At 41.6% G+C, this 20,754-nt stretch overlaps 2 protein-coding genes across 4 annotated transcripts in view; one reads left to right on the plus strand and one right to left on the minus strand.

Moving 5' to 3' along the window:
- Positions 1 to 9,886, minus strand: part of ABCB4 (ATP binding cassette subfamily B member 4) — a 72,291-nt gene extending 62,405 nt beyond the window's left edge. For 2 of the 3 annotated variants that reach the window (XM_041727714.1, XM_041727713.1), the window contains exon 1: positions 2,921 to 3,056. Coding sequence is in view for 1 of the 3 variants with exons in the window: in XM_041727712.1 (XP_041583646.1) it covers positions 2,921 to 3,071; positions 6,790 to 6,844; positions 9,596 to 9,675 (286 nt within the window). In the remaining 2 variants the exon portion in view is untranslated. Of the gene's footprint in view, positions 1 to 2,920; positions 3,072 to 6,789; positions 6,845 to 9,595; positions 9,682 to 9,810 lie in introns of those variants that run through there. The other variant, XM_041727712.1, reaches the window with a different exon arrangement.
- Positions 9,887 to 11,998: 2,112 nt separating this feature from the next.
- RUNDC3B (RUN domain containing 3B) overlaps positions 11,999 to 20,754 on the plus strand; it is a 297,797-nt gene continuing 289,041 nt past the window's right edge. Inside the window, exon 1 of the mRNA XM_041728228.1 lies at positions 11,999 to 12,169. The gene's annotated coding sequence lies outside the window, so the exon portion shown is untranslated. The remainder of the gene's footprint in view (positions 12,170 to 20,754) is intronic.

Consider the following 20,754-nt stretch of genomic DNA (forward strand, 5'->3'; position numbering starts at 1 on the left):
ACATACCAGTGAGCTCTCTGGTTTTAGACTGAGTAGGAAATTTAAAGATTTCCCTTTCTCCAAAGAGGTATGACAATATTATCTTTACAAACTACTAAAGAGTGGACATTGGAAATTAGTAACATTTGAGGGACTTCCCATCACAAATCCTCTAAGCCTATAGGCCTAATGACAAATGTAGCTATAGAAAACCAATGGTAATTTCATCTGGAGGTTACAGAAACTGAGTTGGCAACTCTGGTGAGTTTATTGATCCAGCAATCACAGGTTTGTAAGTGACTTGTTCGTGCCATTCCCCAGAGAGACCTTGGATTTGGCCCTGGGCACACAGAACATGATACTCATCTGCCATGCCCAGCTTCAAAGCTATTTGGTTGCATAATTAGAAACACACTGTTCCAAATAAGAAACGTGTGGAATTATTTTGGTGTTAGTAAAAAAAAAAACAAGACTCATAAAATTGGTCCAAATGCTAGCTCTTCTGTGCTAAGTGTGTGACATTATTTAACCTAATTAAAACAATTTTAGTTGAAAAATAACATTTACCATCTTAACCACTTTAAAGTGTACAGTTCAGTAGTGTTAAGTATAGTCACACTGTTGTACAATCTCCAGAACTTTTTCATCTTGTAAAACTGAAACTCTATGCCCATCAAACAGCAACTTCCTATTTTCCCCTCCCCCCAGCCCTGGCAGCCTCTATTCTACTTTCTACTTCTGTGAATTTGACTACTTCAGATACTTTATATAGGTGGAGTCATACAGTATTTGTCTCTTTCGTGACTGACTTATTCAAGGTTTATGCATGTCGTAGCATGTTAGGATTGCCTTCCTTTTGTTTAGCCATTCATCCCTTAATCTATTTTTTAACCCTAAATTGAAATTAATTTTGATTGACATGTCCAAATCCATATATATATGGATTATCCTGCTATATATGTAAACACATAATAGAGCTAAAGATCTTCTAAGAAGTAAAAGGAAAACAAATAGAAAATCCCTGCCCCTTATTCCCTTAAAGACTTTTTAAATTATCCTATCTTGCTCCAATTTTACCTTTATAGTGTTTGTGATAAAATTTTGGTCACTGGTCAAGCAAAGTAATCTATTTAAATCTTCCAAACCCATTTTGTGTGTGTGTGTTCTTAAAAGATGTTATTTATTTATTTAAGAGAGCAAGCAAGTGAGAAAGGAAAAGAGCACACAAGCAGGGGGAGGGGCAGAGGCAGTTCCCCCTTGAGCAAGGTACCTGACACCAGGCTCTATCCCAGGACCTGAGCTGAAGGCAGACACAACCGACTGCACCACGCAGGCGCCCCTCCCCTCATTTTTGTTTTTAAGAGAAAACATAATCATTTACATTGGGAGTATAATGTCTATAGTCCTGAGCATTGTTTGGATAGCAGAAAGGCCTGGGTTTGAACTCTGTCCTGACCCCCACCAACTGTGTAACTCGGGACAAGGTCTTTATCCTCTCCAAGCCTCACGTTCCTCATATGTCACAGAGGATAATATTACCTGCTGTGTAGGATTGGTTTTATGAAGGTTAAGTGAAATAGGACCTACCAGATAATAAATGTGATAAATTACCATTATTATTATTTTATAAGAAAGAGGTTCTTCTCAGAAACAATAGTATTAGAACATAAATTGTGTTTTTGTAGGATCTTGTTTTAATTATCCAAAAGACAAGACACCTGGGTGGCTCAGTCAGTTAATTTTATTCCTGATTTCAGCTCAGGTCATGATCTCAGGGTCATGAGAGCAAGCCCTGCTTCAGGCTCGCATTCAGTGAAGAGTCTGCTTGCTTCTCTCCCTCCCCACACCTGATCTCTCTCTCTCTCTCAAATAGATAAAAATCATTTTGAAAAAAAGGCACATTTACTGGATTTCTAAAAGATATTAATATTTATGTAAACAGACCCTATTGCTGAATCAAGCAATCATACTCTCTTAGGTAATTACACTTAAGCTCTACAATGCTAACCAAACATGTAGCTCTCAATCAGTAGACATTGAAAACCCTTATTGATCTAAATGATAGAGTCCACTTTTTCTCAAATATCTGCTCTGTAGGCTGCCTTTCCTTTATCAGTTTTTTTCCCTTATATTTCACCATCTGTGTACCAATAAAACTTCACTTCATCTTCTCCAGCCTTATACCCACAAGGTCTCTTGGGAGGAACTAGGCCATCAGGTCTGGTAGAAAGCACCAAAATCTTCCCTTCTGTGTTTAATCTGACTAATATGAACATAACTGTCCACTGGAACCTGACTCCAGTGCTCTTGCCACAGACCCTCTTACAGAGGACATTAACTTATGGGACTCCTCTGGCTCTTCAGTAATTACACTCCTCTGTGTGAGTTTCAAAACACATCATTCTCATACTGAAAACACCGACTCTTTAATGAAGTGTTATACCAAGTTCCAGTCAACCTGGTTGATCCACAAATTAGACACAGAAAATGAATATACTTTTAACAAAAGGGGTGGAAGGAGAGAAAATAGAAAGAAAACAAGAAACAGATTTACAGGCTGAGGATAGCTGAGAAGTACTGCCATGCTAACTGGGGTCTTTTCAGATGTGTTAGTCATCACCAAAGAGATGGACATTGCACAGACATATTCAAGTATGGTTCCACCGTCCTCAAGTAGAGGGACTTCCCTGCTTTATTTAGATGCAGAGCTTCCTGTATATTTCCTCATTCTGTCTTAAAAGTCAAACAAATATACCTATTTGTTGAAATATAAATGAGTATTTGAGGAATTTTCTGATAATTTTATAACTTCTTATATCTGGAGTCATCTAGAAGTGCAAACCATTAAACAAGTAGATGAGGAATAGCAAAATCAACTTCTAATCTTTCATCCAGTTTAAAGAGTACAATGGATGTTTTAAAAAAATAGACAAATGCTTACCTGGAAAGGAGAAGTTTCCTGCAGTATCCACAAATTTGTCAGTCATTTGTCCAAAAACGATCATCATGAGGGGGAGACCTGATCCATGAGCTATGGCCATGATAGTGCCCAGGGACATCAATAATTTATCCTGCCAGTCAGAATATCTAAACTAAAAAATAAAAAAAAGGAAATAAAAAAATACTTCATGGGAAAGAATTTTTCCTTCCCCAAAACTATATGTTTTTTGGATTTTTATTTAATGTCAGTACTTTTTAAAAAAGATTTATCTATTTATTTTATTTTTTTAAGATTTTATTTATTTATTCATGAAAGACACAGAGAGAGGCAGAGACATAGGCAGAGGGAAAAGCAGGCTCCCCACAGGGAGCCTGCATGTGGTCTCTAGGCACCTTGCTGTGCAAAGCCGAAACACCTCCACTTTATCAGGACTCTGCATTTCTTCTTCAGCGACTTCTCCCTTATCTTCCAGATTCTGCAGTGAGCATTTTCTCCTTAAGTATGTCTTCCCTAAAGTACACATGTAGGCACTCCATAATGTTTTTTCATTTCACGTCTGAACTGCCTTTTCAAAGCTAACTTAAACCTCCTAAAGGGAACCTATCCATAAGACTTGGAACTAGATCCCAGGACCCAGGGATCAACACCCTGAGCCAAAGACAGATGCTCAACCATTGAGCAAATAGCCACCCTATTTAGTTTAAAGACAGAGAGCAAGCAAGTGAGAGTGAGCAGTGGGGAGAGGCAGAGGGAGAGAGAGAATCCTCAAGCAGACTCTCCACTGAGTGTGGAGTTGGATGTTGGGCTCAATCCCAGGACCCTGAAGTCATGACCTGAGCCGAAACCAACAGTCAGACACTTAACGGACTATACTACCCAGGCGCCCCTAAGGTCAGTACTCTTTATTTAAGGTCAGTACTTTTTATTTAAGGTCAGTAGTTGCAGATGAATGTAATAGGGAAGAAGGAGGATTTCAACCCAAATTATTGACAGATTAATTTTGTGATTCTATTTATTTTATATCCTGTGAAGAAATCAATCTGATTCCATTTCATCAGTATCTTCTTTGGTTGAATGACATCAATATAACCAGAGAGGATTAAAGTTTAGTTCTATTAAGAAATACTGTTGGATCTTCTAGAGCTACTTAGAGCTAAAAACAGCTGGAGTAAACATTAAGTACACACACATGCACCTACACATCACATCCTTTAAAACAACATTCAAAATATTTCAGAGGGAGAATTACAAATAGGGAGGAAACAGATCCCCTGAGTCTTATGGATAGGTTCCCTTTAGGAGGTTTAAGTTAGCTTTGAAAAGGCAGTTCAGACGTGAAATGAAAAAACATTATGGAGTGCCTACATGTGTACTTTAGGGAAGACATACTTAAGGAGAAAATGCTCACTGCAGAATCTGGAAGATAAGGGAGAAGTCGCTGAAGAAGAAATGCAGAGTCCTGATAAAGTGGAGGTGTTTCGGCTTTGCACAGCAAGGTGCCTAGAGACCACATGCAGCACTCAGGTAACTCCATGCAGTGGAAGTCCTGAAGCGCACAGTGTGGAAGATAAGATTAGAAAGAGGTATAAAAGGCCTGGTGGGCCACACCAACTGTCTTGGACTTAGTACTATCAATGTAGAGTGTACTTAGTACTAGCACTTAGAAGGCTGACACCAGTTGTTACAGTGACACATACAGTACCCAAGAACTAACCAGCCAATCAATGCCATAGTATTCCAAAGGCTTTGTCCCTCACTGTCTTTTTAGCCCTAACTTCTCACTTTTTCTTCACATTTTTGATTGATCATTCTATGGCTCTCTCTGTCTTCTTTCTTCTTCTGTCTTCTAAATTACATCTATCTTCTCTTATATTTCCATTTCTATACCTTCCCCTCTGTCCTTTGCATCCCCCTTTTTTATTTATTCCTTTTTTTAAAAGATTTTTTTTTTTATTTGAGTGAGAGAGAGAGGGAGAGGGAGAGGGAGCAAAGCTGGAAAAGTAGAAGCAGACTCCCCACAGAGCAAGGAGCCTGATGCAGGGCTCCATTCCAGGATCCTGAGATCATGATTTGAGCCAAAGGCAGACACTTAACCAACTGAGCCAGCCATTGCCCACCCCCACCCCACCGTCACCCTGTCCCCTCTTTTAAATGTTTTCCTTCTACCCATTTCCCTCACCCTGCCCCCTTTGGGGGATGAGACATAGTCATCAGGAGACTGAGTGATGAGTCAGGTTTGGCAGAGTGGGATCTTTGAGAACTGAGGGTGAGTCAAACAGAGGCAACAGGCTAGGGCAGTCTGAGGTCAGACACACTGAGTGGGAAGGAGGGGTGTGCAAACTGTTCTCACAGAGTTCCAGAAGTTCAGTATGGAGAGGCCAAATTCCATCCTCAAACATACAGGGCAAGCAAGTGCACCAAAAGAGGCAAAGAGTCAGAAGCCAGGTAGAGCTTGGAGCAGAACAAGGGAAGTGGGTAAAGTCAAGAGCTAATGGAGAAGTGTCCCTAAAATTGCTACAAAATGGACTCGTGTTCCCAGGGTTCAGTGGCTCTGAGGGAAGGGAGATAGAGCACTTGGGTCTACTGGCCACAGATACAAGCACAGGATCAGGTCAGTATGTCATGTTCTCAATAGTGAGCATTTACATAAAATTGAGGATCATGTTAAGTGCTTTTCATGCTACTTAAATAAAATTTCATTGTCTCCAAGCTTAAATTTAAAAATATAAGAATTTCACAGCAATATCCTAAGCAAATTTAAATTTGTTTTAAATGATTTTCAACAAAACAATGAATTTCTAATTCTTGTTAGGAACAGGTTTGTCCTGAACCCATCTCAGGAGTAAAAATATCTATTCAGAAGCGTAAAAGATTATATTTCTTTTTTTAAAAAAAGATTATATTTCAATTCAATTTAAATTTTAAGTTCAGATTAAACATATTAAGTTTCTGTCTCAAGGTTTGTGGTGTCTTATTTGCTATAGGAGGCAGATTTAAAATATGTGCATTCCAAAGAGATTTAGTTTTATAATTTGTTCTCTAAAGCATTGATTTTTTAACTCTGACACTTTCAAATAAACACACAATAAGGAAGAAGAGAATGAAATGTGGTGGTGTGGTGACATGAGAAATGTGCAGCAGTACTTGAGACTGAGGATGTTTTGGTGTCTTTTCATCCATTTACTTACAAAGCTGGCTATTTCAGCTGACGTGCCAATTAATACCAACTTCTTTGCTACAGAATAATGGCTGTCATAGTTCGAAATCAATCGTACTCACTCAAAGTAGGCAAACATCTTCTTGGGCCACCTCTCTGAGGCATATTACAAATGAAAAACAGATTAGATTTCTTCCAAAAAATATGTTGGCTTGGCTTGTACCAGCAGATTGTGGTACATAGTCAGAATCGACTTACGATTGTGTCAAACATAGTCAGGATCTCTAATAGTTTTTCCATATTTAGTCAATTTACTTTGAAGTCAAATGTGAACATAGATGTCTTATTTCCAAATTTCTGTAATTAATAATCACTTTCTTTATATGAAAGCTTATTTTAAGCAAAATTGGGTGAGTGGAGGGTGTGATGGTGGTAGTGTGTGTATGTGTGTGTGAGAGAGAGAAATAAATATAAAGATGTGTTTTCCTGAGATTGGTTATTTTGTGAGGTGCTATGAATACAAGTCCTAGCTCTGCTCTACTCTGCTCGCCTATCCCCTACCTCTTTTATCATCCACTTTGAGAATGTGGTCCATTGACTACAAGACGTCAACCTAAGACAATCTTAAAGTACTGACTCCATAACTATTGTTTCAAGACACCAGATTTGAATGAAAACAATAATTATTCATATTTAATATTTCACAGCTTACCAAAGTTAATGATCCAATCAGCTTCGTTCTCTTCATTTTTTTCTTGTCTTGGTAGCTGTAAAGAAACATACTTGTTTGAATTTAAGACTGTTACCAAATGTTTCATAGCCAATTGAATATAAACTTGAGTAGTTATCACATCCAACTGCTATAATATTTTCAAATATGAAACAGTGATACCTACAAATTGTCCAAATTATCTAATTTAACAAATATGGCAAGGCAATCACCGGGTGCCAAGGTAACTGTCCAAGGTACTGCAAGGATATCTGGATTAACGAGAGATGGTTGCCTTCCTTGCAGAGCTCACACACAGAAAGAAAATACATAGGTTAATATCTGCCAATTAAATTATTCTATTGCTAAAAATATATATATTGTTCTAAAAATAGGGTAAAGTCTACTGTTCTGAAGGACTGTAGGAGTGGTGTCAGGAAATCGTGTTGACTCAACATTCACAATATATCTAGAATTCAACCACTACTCATCACTTTTACTGCTATCCCAAGAGCCTGGGAGAATAGCTGCCTAGTCTCTGTATTTTCAATTATGCCAACTTCAGTTTACCTTCAACACAGCACCCATACAATCATGTACAAGCTCAAGTCATATTATGCTACTCCTCTGCTCAAAAGCCTACAATGGCTCCCATTTTTCTCAGAGTAAAAGCCAAAATTCTTACATTGGATTTTGGCCCCTATATGATCGGTCTCCTTGTTATCTCTCTGACCACATTTCTTACTCCTATTCCTGTTTGCTTTGCTTCAAGCCACCCTGACCTCTCTGCTGTTACTGTTCTGTGAGCACACCAAACACATCTCCATAGCAGGGTCTTTATATTGTCAGATACCTCTGCTAGGAATGCTGTCCCCTCAGGCACCCACACAGCTCTCTCTTCTCATGCTTTTCCAGTCTTTGCTCAAGTACTGTCTTCCTATTAGGACCTATCTTAACCACCTATTGAAAATTGCAAACTACTTCCTCCTTGCACTCCTGATTTCCTTAGCCTTAATATTTTCCATAGTATTCATCATCTTCTAACATTTGCTGTAGCTTACTTATTTTGCAGTATTATTTATGTCTGTCCTCCATACAATAATGTAAACTCCACGAGGGTAGAGAATTTTTTAACCCTAAATGCTCTTATTTAGCTTCATTTGTTAATTATTTAGTTTAGGTATGTGATGAAGTTTTGTTCATAAGACTTGACCCCAAATTATTTAGAACATTTGTTAAAATCAAAGGACAGACATCTGCCACTAAATATGTTCAAAAGAAGGTGCTACAGGCAATATAGCAGTAAGAATGGAACTAGCATATAACTAACTTGCCATTTGCCCCAAATAACTGAAGTGACCTTGACTTCCTTGGAATGAATAAGCTTCATGTGCTTTTTTAAAAAATAAAAATTAGTCTCAACATGTACTCTCATAATCCTATGGTCTTAACCTACTACTATTAACTTTCTGTATTTCTGTTCTGAACTGTACTCTGGTGTTTCCAATACAAGGCTGTGGACTTCACTTCTGAGAACTCCTTTGGGTTCTGGAGGATTACTGCATCTTTTGCAGGGATAGCTCCTTTGTGCACTCATCAAATGTTCAGCCAGTGCAATACATAAATAGCCTTCATAAAAATGCCATCTATTTATAGATTCACAGTCAGTCCCAGCTGATGAAAACCATTTTTTTTTCTGGTAGAAATAATACCATCCATCTGTTTTCTAATTCTATTTGGCAAACTAAATTTTCTATGAATGAATACCACCCATCTTTAGAAGGAATAAGGCAGTATCACGGTATGAAGAAGTTAACAGACTAAAATAATTCTTTAGTTTAAACATGAGACAAAGGTGCCCGGCTAGCTCAGTCGGTAGAGCATGAGACTCTTAAACATGAGACAGGCATATTTTCAGTTGGTTACTCAGGCCCCTTGCAGCTTGAGGACACACTACAGAACCTGACAAATGTGTTCCTCTGGGTGATTACTTGATGACATAGGTCAATTAGTTCTGGATGGCCTGGCATGAACTCAGAGACCGGAACAGCCTCAGAAACTATGTGAGGCTAAAGGCGAAAATGATTCACTATTCCCACACTGAAAGAGGAAACAAAAATCACACACTGTTGACTGGTCATTTCTGCCCCTACCAAGGCCTGTGAAGTGCGGCTACCAAGGGCCCCTGAGAACCCAAGAGCACAGCCACAGAGAGCGAGGAGCAAGCAAGCGAAGCCTGGAGGTTTTCCCCTTGCATCTGAACAAACACTGATTGGGGAGCGCAGGTTACAGAAGAAGGAGGCTGCCCAAGGCCCTCCTCCCCACCTCGCTGCCCCAAAGGGAGAAATGCCCACCAAGGAGGTGCTGGGAGAGGGGGTGGGGGAGGGGATAGCACGGGAGGAAGAGGAATGAACTGGGGGAGGGGGGCTTCCGCGGTGGCTGCTGTTTTTCTGCTTCACTGGTCTTCAAAAGGCGCAGCCATCAACAGCAGGTGTTGATGCTCTATAGCACGAAAACTCAGGTGATGCTGTAAAATCTGTAAAAGTTTTGAGTCTAATAATGCGAGGAATGTTGCAGGGCACAGACATTCATCGAATCACCCCGCACAGAGTCGGGGGAAGTGGCATTTTTAAAGGCAGCTGCTTCTTCCAAATCCGTTCCAAAAGGAGCCTCGGTGACACTCCTTGAGGAAAGTCGGAACCTTGGACAGGACCGTCCGGGGAGCCTCCAGACCCAGGCGCCAACAGCCCCGGCCCCCTCCTGAAGCCTCGCCGGGGGCGTGTGAGCGTGGGGCCTGCGGGCGCGGTACCTGCTGCCGCCCAGGTCAGAGTCGCCCTCCGCCCTCCTGGGGCGCCGCGCCGAGCCGTTCCTTCCCGCCTCGAGATCCATGTGCACCTGCGGAGACACCGACAGCCTCAGGTCGGGGCGCACCCGGCCCGGCTCGGCTGCAGCCAGCCTCCTCCCCTCCCGCAACCGAGGGGTGCGAGCCGGGCGCACACGGCCGCGGGGCTGTGCGCGACTCACCTGGGACCTGGGGCCTGTGGCGGAGCAGCCGCGCGCGGACTTTGCCCGTGGGAGCGCCCCCGCCCAGCGCGCCGGGAGACGCCTCCGCCGCCCGCTCCCTCCGCCGCCCCGCGGGGGGGGGGGGGGTGAGCGGCGCCGCGTGCAGCCCTGCGGCGGCCGGGGAGGGGGAGGGGGAGGGGGAGGGGGAGGGGGAGGGGTGCCCGAGCGGCCGGAGTCCTGCGCGCTGCAGAGCCTCGCCTGGCGGGCCACCTGAGCCCCAGGACCGACGGCCGCTCTGCACGCTCAGCTTTCTTTGGACACCCATGCGGGGGGCTGTTTCCGGACCCTCGACAATCAGGGGGCGCCCCCAGGTCTGGCGCTGGGGCCCCGGACCCCAACCACCCCGGAGGCCGCCCCGAATCACCACATCACCACGTTAGGCTCCTTGCAACAGAGGCACGCCCCTGGTGCCCTTTAATACTGAGGGGCACAGGACTTTAGGGCTGGAAAGGCTGTTAGGGATCTCCTAATTGAAATCCGCTTTTTTTTTTTTTTTACAAAAATAAATTGATGCCAGAGACGCTGAATCCTGCCTGAGGCTGCATCAGAGAGGCCAGAATCCAGTCTCCAGGGCCCTCCGCTGCCTCCCTGCTCTGATCTCAGACTTCTCCCTACACGAAGTTGTCTCTACAGAGAGCGCCTACCCCAGTGCCCTGTATGGCGTTCTCGTCCCTTCTTCTTCTTCTTTTTTTTTAAGATTTTATTTATTTATTCATGAGAGACACAGAATGAGAGAGAGGCAGAGACACAGGCAGAGGGAGAAGCAGGCTCCATGCAGGGAGCCCGATGTGGGACTTGAACCTGGGTCTCCAGGATCACGCCCTGGGCTGAAGGCGGCGCTGAACCGCTGAGCCACCCGGCTGCCCTCGTCCCTTTCTGATTCCTTTTCTTCCTCAAAAGAAAGGATCTAAAACAGAGAGCTATATATCATGAAGGCTTTGAAGCCAGTGGGATTGAAACCCAGAGCTTCACATCCTGTAAGCGCTGTGAGGTGAACCCTGCTCACTTCTCTGGGCTTCAGTTTCCTCCTATGTAAGTAACAGGATAAAGGCAACTCCCTTTCCAGGTTACTGCCAGGAATAAGTGAATCAAGAAAGTAAGGATCTAGTATCATACCTAAAACATAGTATATGCTCAACAAATATGGCCTGCTTTCCTCCTGATCAGGTAGCCAGATTACCTGCTGGTCCTTCCTTCTGTTGTGCCTTTTAGTACTAAAGTCATCCCATGACTTTCTTGGGTTCCCCGAGAACCTTAAAGCAGTGCCAGGTGTCACAGGAACTGAGTTGTTGGGTAGACACTCCTATGAACCTCACCTCTGCCGTGTACTAGCTGTCTGGCCTTGGGCTGAATTTATTCTTGATTCAATCCCTGAATCCTTATAAGACAGGGGAGTTATTAGAATTACAAATGATGTATGCCGAGTGCCCAGTACATAGGAAGCACCTAATAAACTAGTATTATGGTTAAAAGATCAGAAGAAGTTGATGAGGAAGGACAAGTAGAGGCAGCTGCTCTGGTCCTCACTCGCAAATGCACTACTCTCCGTCCTGCTCTGCCTGGTACCTGTTGCCTTGACAGATCACAGGATGCCTTGAAGAACATGCTGGGAGTTGATTGAAACTATGGCATATTCTTGAATTAGGTGATAGAAATGAACTCACATGAGTTACTTTTCCTTCAAAATATTTGTTCTCCTTTATCCAGTCTACCATCACCATGAGGATTCTCTTTCTTGAATCAACCAGAAGTCCTTGTCTTTAGAAGGCTAACAGGTGGTCAGATCACTGTTTTAAAATACTCTGGGACTAAAGTCATTGGAATTGCTTAGTTTGAAAGAAGGCCTGGTAGTAACCGGGGGACGTTATAAGTCAGTAGACAACAAGGATGATAGCCTCTGCAGTTTCTGTGCAAGAATCTTGGTGAAGTAAAACGGCAGAAACTTGAAGCAAGTAGCAAGCTGCTGAGCTAAAACCATGAAACAAACAAACAAACAAAACACACCCAGTAATGAGATGTGTTTGCCTGTCTAAGTCAACTCACAACCCTGTTCCTGAAAAAGTGCTTATTGTGGGTTTTCCATGTCTCAGATCAGAAGTGAGAACCTAGGACAAGTGGGTGTTTGTGGAGAGATAAGCCATGCCAGCATAACTGTGTTTCTGTGTTTGCCTGTATCAGAGCCAATCCTAAGGGCTCCTTTTATGTTTTTGATAACAATGAAGCAACCCTACTTGTGCATCCATCCAGTTATTCACTCATTCAAAGCCCATATTTAAGCCGCCACGATAAACTGGATGACGCTCTCAATGACACTCAGGCGGTAAGAAATCTTAACTTTCTCTTTGAGGTAGGATTTTGAGATACTTCTCTCCTTTGTTCTCACTGATACAGAATTGTCTTTCCACCACTCTGCTATCTTACCTTTTCCATTTGTCCCACTTATTTTATCTTTCTTCTTTAATGTTAATTTTTACCTTCTTTTGGATCTATTGAATATTTTTATTATTTTGGTTTCATTTATCTTAGCTCATTAAGGATATATTCTCTTATTATCTATTGAAAGTGAAACCCTTTCTAAGGATTATAACAAGTATCTTCAATTAACAATTGCTACCTTTTACTCTTCTACAACATGCAAAAATTTTATGGCTCTCAAATCTCATTTGTCTACCTCTGACTTGTACACTATTGTTGTCAAATACTTTAATTTTCTCTATCCACTTATGACCCTTAATGAGAATGCTATTACTTTATAGAGTCAACGTTCACTGACATTTATCTATGTATTTGTCCTTTTCTTGCTCTTTATTTCTTCCTACATCTCAGAGTCATGATCCTGGTCATTTTCCTTCAACCTGAAGAACACTTAGGTATTTCCTCACTTTTTTTTTTTTTTTGAAAATGTATTCTGCCTTTTTTTTTTTTTTTTGATAAATTATTTGGGGATTTGCCTTACTGAATATCAAGACTTTTACTATGAAACCATAGCAATTAAGGCAATGTGTTTTGGACAGGGCTAAACAAAATTAAAGTGGAACAGAATCAAGATCTCATAACTGACAGAGCTAGAACTCTAATCCAGACGAGGTTTTTAGCTACCATGTTAACAAGGGCAGGGAAGTGGGGATGGAGAAGATGTGTCAGGTGTATCAGATGGTTAAACACCTCCAACCATTGATCCCACCACCATCTTTTTACTGTTCCTGACTTCCTTGATGTACTCTCTTCCTTCGTAACCCATCTTGTAAATATCTGCAACTCTCTTGCCTCTCTTTTTATTGATCTCACTTGGTAAAACCATGATCCTGGCTAATTTAAATTATCCAACTACTGCAAGGCTACACCATGCTACAGAACATGGCTGAAGAAGAACACAAAACCATCTGGCTGGTCTTGCCACGAAACAAAGTCCACACCCATATTTGCCACCAGTCAATTCAGCCAGTCTCATGGCTTTATTATTATTATTTTTATTTTTATTCATGAAAGACACAGAGAGAGAGGCAGAGACACAGGCAGAGGGAGAAGCAAGCTCCCTGAGGGAAGCTTAATTTGGGACTTGATCCCAGGACCCCAGAATCATGCCCTGAGCTGAAGGCAGATGCTTAACCATTGAGCCACCCAGGGGTCCTTCTCATGGCTTTAAATACCACCTGTATCCAACAATTTCTAAATTATTATTTCGAGCCTAGAGCTCCCTCCTGAATTCCTGACTCATACATATGCCTGTATCTTTGACATCTCTGTTGGAATATCTAACATCTCCAACCTTGACTCTTGATCTTTTCTTCAAGCTGAGAAGAAAACAGGCTCCTTCTCAGTTGGCAGCTCCAGCCATTCATTTGCTCAGCCAAAACATTGGAGTCATTTTGCATGCTCCTTTGTCTTCCACATTCCATACTCCATCTGTCAGTAAGTCCTATGGACTCTACCTTCAAAACCTTTCTAGAATCTTACCACTTCTCTTCCTCCAGTTCTGCTACCATGATACAGGTGCTATCATCTCTCACCTGAATTACTACAGTAGCTTCTTTTTTTAAAAAAGATTTTGTTTATTTATTCATGAGAGACACACAGAGAGAGAGGGGCAGAGACATAGGCAGAGGGAGAAGCAGGCTCCATGCAGGAAGCCTGATGTGGGACTCGACCCCGGTACTCCAGGATCATGCCCTGGGCTGAAGGCAGACATTCAGACATTCAACTGCTGAGCCACTCAGGCATCCCTCTTTTAAAAAAAAAAATTATTCATTTATTTGAGACAGAGAGAGACAGAGGAAGAGAGAGGAAAGAAGGAAGGAAGGAAGGAAGGAAGGAAGGAAGGAAGGAAGGAAGGAAGGAAGGAAGGAAAGTAGGAAGGAAGGAAGGGAGGGAGAACTAGTTGGGGGAGAGGCAGAGGGAGTGGAACAAGCAGACTCCCTGCTGAGCGGGGAGCCCAATGTGGGAGGCTCAGTCCCAGGACCAAGATCATGACCTGAGCCCAAGGCAGATGCTTCACCGACTGAGCCACCCGGGCACCCCACTACAATAGCTTCTTAACAATCTCTCTGCTGCTGTGGTTGCCCCCTCTTCTGCCTTTGTCCATTCTCAAAGCAGCAGCCCAAGCTATTCTTTTGAAACAAGTCAGATCATGTCCCTCTTCTCACAATTCCCCAGTGGCCTCCGATGCACTCAGAGCTGTGCCTGCAATGGCTCACCCTCTCCATGGTCTCTCTGATTTCAGTTTCCTCTCCCTGCCTCATTCCATCCCAGCCACACTGGCTTCTTTGATTTTCCTCAAACAATAGAGTTCCACCAACTCTGGAACATATTATTTCCTCTGCCCCCAATTTTCTTCCCTTCAATATTCACATGATCAAAACCTTTAACTTCTACATGTCTCTTCTCAAATACCAACTTCTCAATGACATCAATCTTGATCTCCCCTTTAAAAACTGCATTCTGTATCTTCAGGACTTTCAGTTCCCATCTATTTTGATTTTTTTTTTTATTTTGATTTTTATTCTCACAGCATTTATCACTTCTAGTATACTATACAACTTATAGATTATCCTTGTTATTTATTGTTACCTCAGTAGTGAGACCCATGTGAGTCAATATTCTTCACTGCAATACCCAACATTTCCTGCCTATGCTTACTATGTGCCAGACCCTACTCGAGCATTTGAGGATATAAAGAAAATAGGGCATGGTTCCTGCTCTACAATGGACTGAGAATAAACCAGTTCAAAAATCATGCAGAAATACAGGGTGCTTTATAAAGAACAGAGCCTGTCCCACACATGTATTATCCCATTTGATTATCAAAAAAAGCAGCGCATTTAATTAAGGTAGGCAAGTGAGAAGCTATTCTTAATTTAAAGGTGGAGAAACTGGGATTGCTAAAGAGTAGGTGAATTTCCACGTGGCTAGGACACAGTGGCATTAAGAGTCTAACCCTGGCCTTGTGACTCCAGTTTTCTGTTCACTATCCCTGGAGAAGACTACTGCCAGGCAGAGGCCATGCCTATCTAAAGTTCTAGTCTCCACAGCAATAGAAGGCTCATTAAATGTGTATTGAATAAGTCAGTATTTTAAATGACATATATGGCATAAAATATTATAAAAAAGAGTTTCTGGGCAGCCTGGGTGGCTCAGCAGTTTAGCGCTGCCTTCAGCCCAGGGCCTGATCCTCGAGACCCCGGATCGAGTCCCACATCGGGCTCCCTGCATGGAGCCTGCTTCTCCCTCTGCCTGTGTCTCTGCCTCTGTGTGTGTGTGTGTGTGTGTGTGTCTCGAATGAATAAATAAATAAATAAATAACTAAAAAAAAAAAAGTTTTCTATAGTTTCCTGTAGGTAAGGAACGAATGCCATCTACCAACATATGTTAAAGTACATATGAAATATGATAATATGTAATATTTAGATAATACAATAATATATTATTTTATTTTCTACTTAAATATAAATTAATTTGCAACAGATTTCTCTGAAGAGACTACATGGACTCAGCTCCTTCTCCACTATATGGACTCAGCTCCTTCTCCAGTTGACTTCTAGTTTGACGATAATTTGCTTTGTGGTCTTTCTGTCACTACACTGTATTGGTGGCTAACAACCTTGACCCTTCATCCCTGAAGATGGTTAGATACTATCTTCAACTACTATATTTTCATGTGGCTACATTTAGCAGCACTGTTTCCAAACTGTCTGCCACTAGTACTTTTCAACCTCTGCCTAACTTTTCCATATTCTTCTCAAAGTTTATGAACTGATTTCTCCTGTCTTTACCTTCTCCAAACTATGCTACATCTTGTACTTTTCTCCAAAAAAAATTTTTTTTTAACTTTTTCATTGCTTGAGAAACAAAACAAAAATTCCTCTCCATTTTTGACCTAGGTTTCTTCTTTAAAAAATTTGCTTTTGATCTCAGTCTTCTTTTGTTCATTATAAAATTCATCTAACTAATTTGGCTCAGCACATTGGAAGGCATTCATACGATGATGAAGATGAGGGTAGTACCGATTCAGCTCTCTCTTTCCTGATTAACTCTTCCTTACACCCTCTCAAACCAGGGCCAACTTACAAAGGTACCGTGACCAACCTTTGAGAAGCAGTTGGGAAGAGTTTGCCATGAATCACAGTGTCATATCATTTCTGTCAGCATAGAGTAATGGCACGTTGAGAGTTCCAAGGTCACATTGCCTAATGGAATTCTTGTGCTCTGTGAGGGTTATGGGAATGAGTGGACAGGAATGGCTACAGGGTGCCAAGATTGGAGATGAAATGAATAAGCATGACATAGGGTTACTATGCTTTAGGTCATTTATGTTGACTTACTCCTAAGGTTATTACAAAAGTGTACCTTTTCAAAAGATTGTACTTTACTTTGCTACAGATTCAGATATTTGCTAATATTGAAGTGTCCATAAATAATATAACAAAAAGGAACAGTAATATCAAGTTTGTATTTGATATTAGCCTTCAGTCACTCACAGTACTATTTCCTAGCCTTAAAATTGTGGCATCCTAAGGGTTCTTCAACTATTTAAAGGGTGTTGTAAAATGTTCAGAAATCTATCAGAGCAAAATGAACTTGGGTTTGCAATCATGTATAAATCAATTTCAGAACTCTACTAATATCAGATGGAATCTAAGATTGTCTTCACCCACTCCTTTGCTATGGTTTTTTTTTTACTTTTTATTTTGAGATACTTATAGATTCACATGCAGTTGTAAGAATAACACAGAGAAATCCCCTGTGCCCGCCCCAGTAGTAATATATTGCATTTTTGGTTTGATATTCATGAGAAATATTGGTCTATAGCCTCCTTTCCTCCCTTCCGCCCTCCTCATCCTTCCTTCCATCTGTCTTTGGTTTTATTAGTATCAAGGCAGTACTAGTTTCATAAAATGAATTGGGAAGCATTCTCCCCACTTCTATTTTCTGGAAGAGATTGGGGGTTGCCTGAACACTTTTTAAACTCCCATTGTTCTGAGTATCACACAGCACATACACATACCTTATCACAGTCTATTGTTGCTGCCATTTTACTTGCTCGAGTGAAATGTAGAAATGTCATTTCCATTACACCCATTTACCCTCTCCTATTTATAATCTAATGGTCTTCTATATTCCTTTACTTACATTTAAAACCACATCGGGCTGTGTGGTTAATTTTTTAAATAAAATTTTGCTTCAACCATCAAAAACATTTAGAAAACACAATAGGAGACAGGTTATTGTATTAGCAATATTTTGCTTATGACATTCTTTCTTCCCGATATTCCAAGGTTCCCTCTTTTTTTTTTTTTTCAAGGTTCCCTCTTTTATTATTTCTCTTCTGTTTGTTTTTTTTAAAGGTTTTATTTATTTATTTATGAGAGACACAGAGAGAGGCAGAGACACAGGTAGAAGGAGAAGCAGGCTCCCTATAGGGAGCCCGACGCGGGACTCTATCCCAGGTCTCCAGCATCACGCCCTGGGCTGCAGGCGGTGCTAAACTTCTGGGCCACCAGGGCTGCCCTCTCTTTTGTTTAGAGAACTTCTTTTAACCCTTCTTTTAAGGTGGGTGGGCTAGTGACATATCCGCTTAAGTGTCCTTCAAATAAAATGTCTTCATTTTCCCTTCCTTCCTAAAGGATCATTTCACTGAATTTGGAATTCTGGGTTGAGGTTGCTTTTCCTTCAGCACTTGAAAAAGGTTGTGCCACTTTCTTCTGAGCCTCGTAGTTTCTTATGAGAGATCCAGTGCCATTCAAATCATTTTTCCCTATAATGATGTGTCATTTTTCCATGGCTGTCTTCAACATTTTTTTGTGTATTTAGCTTTCTTTTTTGTATTTACTTTTTAAAGAGCAGCTTTAGGTTCACAGCAAAATTAAGTAGAAGGTATAGAGATTTCCCATATTTAGTTTGATATCCTCCCAGTTCTTGGTCTGTTGAGTGTAACTCAGTTGAAATGTGGATATTGGAAATATGACGTTATAAAACTCTAGATCTTACATAAGCCTACTGTTTTCCTTGATTTTTAGACATCACTTCAGCTGAAAAAGGGATACCATTACTGCCTCATTCCTGTAAGTGGAGAGAGAAGTCCAGGTTCTTCACTTGGGCTCCATTCACACTGAGGTGGGAGGTGGTCCTTGTTACTGCTGGGCAGAGGTGGAAGTTCTGACTTCCTACTAGCCTCCACTCCTACCTTCCTGGCTGGGAGGAGAAGTGCATTGTAAGAGTTCTCCACATGGTCTCCACTGGCATCTGGGGTGGGGTGGGGGTGCATAGGGATGGGAGTGGGAGGAAGGAGGATGGCGAGGAGGCCTTGGTATCGCTGTGTGGTGGTTGAAGTCTTAACCCTGCTGAATCCCTTCTGACACCACCCTGGAGGGAAAGGGAAGAGAATGCTTCATTTCTATTAGGTGAGGAAGAAAAGTTGGCTTTTTATTTACTCTTCCTTGACATGGCTGGGGCAGACAGTGAAATTGGGGTGTCTTCTTACAACCTAGCAAGGATGGGAGCTGAAGCTTGCCACTTAGCTTTTTCAGGTGTGGGTCTGAATGATACCACAGTTTTTTCCTATGTTGTTTGGCTAGAGTAGCTACTGTCTAAACAATTTCTGTCTTGCTAGGCTGCCCCTTTCCTGGTCCTTTGCTGGAGAGAACAGGCTTTTATTAGGGCTCCTTTTTGTCTGTGCATACTGGCATTTCATTTTCTTCTCCTCCAAGCCTGGGACATAAGGGGGCAAAAATGACACAAAGCAAAACAGAATGGGAAATTCATCACCATGTCATTCTTTGGATTCAAATGTCCTTAGCTGGTTTACCTTTTTCAGAGTCTTCTTATGTTTGTTTCATGTACCATGTTCAGTGTTTTTAGTTGGACTTAGCAGGAGGAATAGGAAAAAATACATCTACTCCATCTTCTTTGAACTTGCTGCCTAATTTTCTAAATCTGTTTTCTCTAATAAAACACAGAGGCAAAGAAAGAAGATCCTAAAATCAAATTAGCCAGTATTTATATTTGTTCATCAATTGAAGAGATGTGAAGTACTTGCTAAAAAGCTTTCTCTAACTCAGCTGCTCATTTCCCCCCTGCATCCTCTTAGTAATATCTAGTCCAATATGTCTACTTATAAAAATCTGCACGTTTTTCTACATAAGACATGAGAGTAGGTGGACACTATCTCAGTCTGGCCTCAAGCTTATTCAGCAATAAAACAGGGAGTCAAATGCCAATAATTAGAGATGATAACATGGCACAATAATGAGGCAATATTAAAGAAACCAGAGTTCAAGCTCTTCATTCATACAGCCTATGTCATGTTTTGCGTTATGTTGTGCTGCATTCATTATACTTATTTTTACATCTTTCCTTCCTGTGAGCTTCCTAGACTGTGAGCTTCTCCAGGAAAGGAGACAACACAAATATAGTAGCTGGCACATTGTAAGTACCTGATAAATCCTACTTTCTGCCTTCTTGTCCACTCATTTTCCGTCCCTCACTAGTTCAGGATCAAGGCAGAAAGCCCAGGAGAGAATCTGCATCTGCAATTAATCTAGACTTAAGGCTTGAAGAAGATCTCTGAAACAATGACCAGTTACCATCAATCAGTACCTCAGACTGATCTTGCAGGAAGTGCTGGCCACCTCCCAACTCCCACCATCTTAGAAGATCATGACAGAGCAGACACCATGGAATTAAAAGGAAGGGGTTTGTCAGAGCACCTGATTGACTCAGTTAGTTAAGCATCTGCCTTTGGCCCTAGTCATGATCCTGAAGTCCGGGAATCAAGTCCCCCATGCATGGGCTCCCTGCTCAATGGAGAGTCTGCTTCCCCCTCTGCCACTCCCCACCTTGCTTGTGCTCTCTCACTCTCTCTCTCTCTCAAATAAATAAATAAAATATTTTTTTAAAAAAAGCTAAGGGATGGGGTGCCTGGGCGGCTCAGTGGTTGAATGTCTGCTCAGGTCGTGATCCTGGGGCCTGGGGATCCAGTCCTGCATCAGGCTCCCCTCTGTCTACGTCACTGTCTGTGTGTGTGTGGGTGGGTGTGTCTCATGAATAAATAAATAAAATCTTTAAAAAAAAAAGGAAAGGATTGTAGAACTCTGTTTTCCACTTCCTTTCTCTTAGAGCTCTGATCAATTTTGTCAATATTTGTCCATTTATTTAATATATATTTATGGAAGAAGAGAGGGGTGGAATTAGAAGCATCCCCCTAGAGCCAAGTTTTGCAGACTGTGAACTGGGGATTGCCAGCAAGTACTTTGTAGGCAACAAGGGTCCCTTAGATAACAAGTGTTCATGGTCAAATACGTTTGAGAAATGCTGCTTACCACACTGTTTGCTCAGAGGATCACAATGCACATCGAAGATCAAGAAGTTTGGGAGTAAAAAAAATCACCTAGCTTTGTTTACCTGTGTTTC

This window comes from Vulpes lagopus, chromosome 13 (genome assembly GCF_018345385.1).
Source record: "Vulpes lagopus strain Blue_001 chromosome 13, ASM1834538v1, whole genome shotgun sequence".
In the NCBI taxonomy this organism is placed as follows: Eukaryota; Metazoa; Chordata; class Mammalia; order Carnivora; family Canidae; genus Vulpes; species Vulpes lagopus.